This window comes from Lagopus muta, chromosome 13 (genome assembly GCF_023343835.1).
Source record: "Lagopus muta isolate bLagMut1 chromosome 13, bLagMut1 primary, whole genome shotgun sequence".
NCBI lineage: Eukaryota > Metazoa > Chordata > Aves > Galliformes > Phasianidae > Lagopus > Lagopus muta.
The window spans coordinates 10,073,306-10,080,165 of record NC_064445.1 but is presented as its reverse complement, the minus strand read 5'-3'; the positions used below and the strand labels follow the sequence as shown (position 1 = coordinate 10,080,165).

Genomic DNA, 6,860 nt, shown 5'->3' with positions numbered 1-6,860 from the left:
TCTATTTTGTTTTGGGACTTATTTTGAGTTCTGTCTTTTTGGTGGGCTAGAGAGGCTGTGACATGGAGCCTCTGCATCCAGCAGAATTAAAAGTGGTTATTGAGGCTGGGCATGAAGCAAATAATGAATGCCACAATTAATGCTAGCAAGCATTCTGCAGAATATTAATACAGCCCTACAGCCCATCAAGTTCTGGGAACCAAGGCCAGGATTTTCCCAGGGTGCAAAGTGGAAAGCAGAATATTTTCAAAGCTATGACTTACTAAATACTAATTAGTTTACCAGTGGTACACTATTTACTTTCCTAATTACCAATCTCATTTGCTTTTGCTTTACACAAAAAGGATGTGGAACGTGTATGGTTAATTACAAATATTTACCCAGGATATTGTCAATATGCCATTTGAATGTTGTAGGTATAATCATTACTTTTTAATGTATATGCTCTCTGTACAAAAATCTGTCTTTAATGTGCAGGTTTTGAAGACGTCTAAACTCTTTGGTGCATCTAAGAGCATAGAGGAAATGTATGGTCACTATCCAATGTGATACCAAAACTTTAACGAGGTCATTTCTTAGATATCTACCATTCTGCATCCATAAACAGAAACTCACTTCTACCTAATATGGCAACCTTTTATTGCATTAAAATATTAAATATTACACTGTCTAAACCCGTGCCAGGAAAAATAGCACCGGTCATAATAAAGGCAGTAGTTTTAATTCTAGGCAGGTATTTCACAGGATTCTTTAAATATTCATTATGCATATGCCTAAAAGTCAGTACATACTCTTAAAATTTCACTACTAAGCTTTTCAAGGTCCTAATTAAAATAACCATATGCAGTAGCTGATATCCTCTCTTTCTATACTTAATACATTCTTATATTATAACTGCAGTAATCTGGATCAGGGTGTAAGAAAGGTGAATGAGTTTTATTTCTGCCCGACAGCATTTTGTAAAATCCACGTTGCTGCTGGATGAGAAGCACATACCAGCACCTGCTTTCTTTTTCTCCTTGGGCATGTTATGTTTTCCTTCAATGATTTGTTTCTTAGTGCTATTAGCTTTTAAGGCCACTTTGGCTGGAAAAAGCATTACACTTAACATTTAATTGAAAAAGTGTAAAGGAGGGAAGCAAAAATACATTTTGTTCTTTTATTTGTGCATCCTTTTTATATTATTGATACAGAAGGAGATAGAGATGGCAAAAACATCACATACACGTATGAAGCATCCCTGCTAGGCAAACACAGAGCTTTGTAGCATCACAAAGGACCATTGCTATCCTGACTGCAGTTTTCCTCTGGGATGACTACACTGTAAAATAAACTCAAAGCATTATAAACTTCAAAAAGAGCTTTAGAGGATTGCTCCATGGCAGAGTGAGTCACTTGTGGCAGCCACAAGAAAGATCTGTGGAGTTTGAGGTCCTGCTATGACGTCTGAAGTAGAGATTCGAGGGGATGACATAGAACAGGAGGGCGAGGTAAGGGCTGACATGGTCAAAATCTGTATCAGAAAAACAGGCAAACAATTCTGCCCCCAAATACTCTTTCCAATTCTTAGAGAGATATTTGTCTTTTCATTACTTCAGACTTAATTATTTCATCCCTATCTCAGGAGATCTGTCATCTAGGCAGCTCCCAAGCTATTTGGAGCAGATATAATACTGTGCAGTGTGGTATTCTGTAGTTGTACCTCACTTGGCTCTGAGCAAGCTGCCCCCAGGACTATGCTGTCACAGTGCCAAGTCTGGGCTAATTCGACCCTCTGGAAAGTGGCTGTTCTTTTTGCAGGGCTGCTTCTGCCACATTGAGTGGTGGCAACTTGTCGGGGTGTCCCCTACCATGGCTCTGTTTGTGTACCTACACCCTGGATGCCTCTTAGATTATAGTCAGAAGCTGTAAGCCTACCTAGAGACCTATCCCTTTTTCTACTTAATAAACAAATGTCAAATGTCTGTTTTCAATGTCGATTTAGATCTTTGGATACTTCTAGAGATTACCTGGGCATGGCTTTTGTGGAGGTGTGTGTTAGTTTGTTTATTTGTTTGCTTCTAATATATGTGAATGAAATTGCTGCACTAGGATTTAAAAACCATCTCAAACCTCTTTGTCTGTCTCATGAAACCAATATTGTTTCTTGTTGATTTCTTCTCTGCTGGAAATACTCCTCAAACTTATCCAAATTTGACACTGAGAAGAGAGGATAGGAACGTGATTTACAGTAGAATGTCTTCAAGCTGTGTCATACTTCTCCATCGATGGCCATCTAGGTGATTTTATGTGCTGTGCATCAGTGCAATTCAAAATGCTTGCCATAGCACCTCCTAGTTTGTCTACTGGTCAGGTAATGGTGAGGCTTCTATGTCAGTGAATAGATGACTCATAGTAGATATCTAGTCTTCTGTGATTTATTTTATATAGTAAGGCAGATCTCACTGCCTCTCCTTAATATTCCAACCATGAGACTTAAGGCAACAGCAAAAAATGCTTTCAGGACAATTCTGGAGCAAGCCAAGCTTTAGGAGACTGATCCAACTTCTGCTGCTGAAGGCTGCAATGTTCTAGCAGGCAGCAGTGTTGGTCCCTGCTGCTGGGAGAGTTGCTAATGCAAATCTGGGATTCTACTAAGAGCTGTTCCAGTCCGTTAAAAATCATACATGCTATTTAGGAGACTATATCAAAACTTAGTGCCCATCTTAATTCCTCTATTATTTTCATATTTGGTTTCCAATTATTTTTCTATGAAAACTCACTGTTAATGCCCAACTATGGATTTTGATGCTGTTCAAATTTTGAGTCAGATAACAGCAATACAGCTCTTATTAAAAAAATAATCATGAAACTTAAATGAGGCACATAGCCAAAGAGGTGACATTTTATTCAGCTAGTGACAATCTTAGGAAGAAAAAACAATATCTTGTGAGGTTTTAACTGGCCATTCATCTCAGTGGAGAAGTCTACTTGGGAATCTGTAATGCAGCACAATTCAATGTGTTTGTGTCCCTCTCCTTAGCAATCTTTCCTTTATCATTCAAAGGAAGTCTTTCTTTTCTGTGCTTCTGCATCCGCAGTCCCAGCAGCCATAGATGTGATTATGAACCCCAAATTTGTCCAATATAAGTATTATTAGATAGTGAAATCCATGCATGCTACAAAGCCACATGGGATCAGTGGAGACGGTTAAAAAGAAAATGAATGCAGCTCACTGATCAATACGGTCTGTGATTTCTTGGCAGAATATTTATCCATTTTCACAGGAAGTATGCAGAATTTTGAATCCAGTATTTGAGTTCATCGCAGTCTGGAGTCTATATGTGTGAAGTTTAGTTTTCCTTTTTGCATGTTCCTTTCTAACCCATACACCTTACTTAATTCCATAGTTTTTTTACTGGCTATGAAATATATTCCCAAATACTCAGCATGCCCATATTTGTTTTTTTTTTCATCTAGGATGTATTTTCCTACCAGATGTGTCCTATTATGAATGCAAATTTTCCAAATATTGGATTATTCCAGCCACAGGACTCACAACCCTGTACCTTCCCCTGTGTGTTCTGATAATAAAACTGATAGCCTGTTGTCAGATGTGATTAATGTTACCTTTAAAAAAATGCAGAATGAGCCCTGCAGTGTATTTTATGCCCTATAGATTTATGTATAGGCTGTTAGCTTAGTTTTGGCCATTCTCCCACTGTTAATGAAATGAAAAACAGCCAACAGTGAACAGCTTGTGTCCTGTATAACAGTCCTTTAAACTTACTACATGCCACATCTTAGTGAGGTGGTGGTCAGCAGCTGCCCAGTATTTGGGCCTATTTCACTTCTCAGGAAGTCAAGAAAAAAGGTTTGGATTCAAATGACACATCAATATTCAAATATTTGAATGGAATGAACAAAATGCTACTTGCAGGACAGCCGAATTCACCTCCGTGACCACCAGGGATCCCCACAAGCTGAATGGCTCACTGCCACAGTGGCATCCACCCAGAGAGCACAGGCAGAGAGGAGGAAGGGGATCGGGTACCTGAGGCAGCTCCAGCTCACAGCCCGTACCTCCCCGCTCCTGCCGTGTGCTCCCACCATTGCTTGGCCCAGGTGAGAGAAATGAAACCTCCCTGAAGTACCCCCCACCCTTGGGCACAGGAAGAGCCACCGTCAAATGAGGAAACAGGACAGGCAACTGGAGAATATTTAGGATGTTTATTTCTGGAACTAATCTACTCTGTTCACTTGGAACCTAGGATCTCTATCTGCTATGGCATGAATTGTGCTGATGTCCAACTCGGTCGCCTCCAGCTCCGCTGTTGCTAGCGGCGGGCTCACTGCCCGCTGATGCTGCAGGGCCTCACCGTCTGTTCGGAGGGCTGCTCACGGGGCCCTCCTCGAAATCCAGCTCTGGTGGGAATGCAGCTGATGCTCTCCTTCGTACGCCAGCGCTCCGCTTGAACCATTTCTGCAGACATGGGTACTCTTTCTTGAAACTGGGGTTGTAGTAGCAGAGCAACTGCAAAATGCAGAGGAGAAGAGTTAGATGCCACCGTTTCCAGGTTGGAAAAGACAAAGCTACTTTAAGTCATAATCAGAAATTTTAGGATTGTCAAAGCAGGAAAGCGGGTTTGGAAACCCAAATACCACCAGCTTGCAGCCCCCTCAGGTGGGACCGGTCACCAATGCACCTGTCCCGAGAGGTGTCCTATGGGCAGGGGGACTGCGTACCTCACTGCAAACAGACGCGGCTGCGCCTGCTGGGCGTTTTGCCCGAGAGGCAGCTGTGGGCAAATCGCTGTCCACAATGAAGAAGCCGTGCAGGTGGAGCTGACGAACGAAGGCTTTCATGCAGCCGATGCTGAGGTTGTGTAGAGGTCCTGTCCTTCCCAGCACTTCTGTTTTGAAGAGGGTTTCCTCAATCACAATGGTGTTCTCATCGTCGCCCCACCAGATGGACTGGAAGCAGTCGCTGTCCACAATTTTACGGAGCTTTGTTAGAAAGCAGCAGGCCGAGTCATGGGCTTTGCAGGAGCCCTTGGTGGAAAGATCAAAGCGTTGTCTTTTGGCACAGGATTGCTCCTGTGAACCCTGAGAAGTGTCTTCTTCTCGTGTCGGTCCTAAGGCAGCATCCCGAGCTGTTCTTTTACCCCGTCTTTGCGGGACAGAAGAAGCCGGGTCTGCCGAGCCAGCATTTGGAACAGAAACTCCAGGAGTTTCTGATGAAGATGTCTCCATCTTAATTATTAACTGTTTGCGCTGACAGAAATTTCTGTCCGCAGCGGTCTCCCCGGCCAACCAGGGTCGTCCTGCCAGCAGCAGGATGGAGTGCAATGGCAGCCGTGGTGTGAGGCGTGGGGAGTGGGCTGGGATGGTCACAGACGTCACCGTGGTGACCGTGCTGCACGACGATGACATCACAGACCGGTGACTGTTTGCTGGGGAAATGGGGTGGCGGCATCCTTGTTAATTATGGAAGGCCAAGCTGGATGTGGCTCTGGGCAGCCTGGTGAGGGGGTTGGTGACCCTGCGCATAGAAGGACATTGAAAGCAGGTGGTCATTGTGGTCTTTTTCAACCGAGGCCATTCTATGGTTCTATGATTCTAAGAATCTGTGATCAGATACTTGAGATTGGAATTATACTGTTTCCAAATTTAACTATTGTAAAATCTATCATTCCTCACTTCAGTTCAGGTGAAACAAAGACGAGAAACAAACACTCATTCTTCACAACTCAGAAGCTTGCAAACATCATCATAAATTCCACACCAGCTGCTATTCCCAGCAGTCAGTGTAGTCACGTAGAGAAATTGTGCCTTTGAAAAGATAAATCGATTGGTCCCCTGTCTCAGTGCTGTTGCTTATTCAGATAGGGATACGTGGACGGACATCAGAGTGGTGGGCAATGCTTTCATTAGTCCTTGATTTAAATATTAATAGAATTGTATGTTTCAGGAAGCCATTTGGGATAAAACTATTGCTATTTGTTAGTAATAATTGGGCAGCTGCTGGAGGCCCTTGTTTAAGGGTCTGCCAAGAAGTGCGCTGTTAGGGCTCTGTGGCCACCAGTTTTTTGATTAAGCCTAGTCCTACAAGAAATGAGCTGGATCAGTCCTGCTGTAGTGTGAGTAACAAAGTATGAGCTTCGGTCAGACCCTCTTTTTTTCCCTGTGTTGTAAGGACAGCAGTCGGACAGGTGCGCATCTGATAGATGGTGAAGAGTAAAACCTGTTCATCTCCTCTTTTCTCTCAGAGCAGCAGAACTGCATGCTGCATGGTGATGGCTGATTTATTAACTTGGTTTGACCTGCCTTTATTGAGTTAGTAGAAGAAAAATCACGTCTGCCAGCTTCTGCTGGCCTGCTGTTGTAGGTGAAAGTTAATGTTTTAAGGGCAAGTGACTTAACCACAAAGATCCTAATTCTTTCCATTTCAAGACCTGTCCGTTCATGCAAATTACACTATTCCTTGTTATACAGGGATTGGTTTTGCCTAATGCTTCTTTGAGTATAAATATGGTATCTAGTTATATATATACAGAGCCTAGTATGGAGTAAGTTAGCTGTTGATAGCAGCAGTACAAACATTTACAATCCGAAAGGCAGAGAAATCATGTGCTGCTACACTAACTTACCACTGGAAGTATGTCATGCATGGTTGAACAACAGAGTATTAAAAGCTGAGAAAATGCTAAACGGCACTGATAAACAAAAAGGTCCCGAAAGTCCAAAGATTCAAACAGATTTATTCCATGAAAAATAAAATCTGTGTCCAGAACTATTTACAGAAGAAGCTTTAATCTGTTAATTAGCAAGACTTAAATAGTCATTTTTATTTATAACAGCACCCAAAATATTTAGGCTGT

At 42.4% G+C, this 6,860-nt stretch overlaps 1 protein-coding gene across 1 annotated transcript; it reads right to left on the bottom strand.

Moving 5' to 3' along the window:
- Positions 1-4,354: 4,354 nt before the first annotated feature.
- Positions 4,355-5,232, bottom strand: LOC125699926 (heat shock transcription factor, Y-linked-like). Its single transcript, XM_048959971.1, has 2 exons — positions 4,726-5,232; positions 4,355-4,513 (listed from the first exon to the last, which is right to left on the bottom strand). Exons 1-2 carry the CDS (start codon positions 5,230-5,232, stop codon positions 4,355-4,357), a joined length of 666 nt encoding a protein of 221 aa, XP_048815928.1.
- Positions 5,233-6,860: the final 1,628 nt, after the last annotated feature.

Excerpts from the sequence above, each read along its gene's own strand:
- LOC125699926 (XM_048959971.1), bottom strand. The coding sequence starts at position 5,232 with ATGGAGACATCTTCATCAGAAACTCCTGGAGTTTCTGTTCCAAATGCT. Across the intron at positions 4,514-4,725 it reads CCGCGTCTGTTTGCAGTGAG|TTGCTCTGCTACTACAACCC; the intron begins GTACGCAGTCCC and ends TGCATTTTGCAG.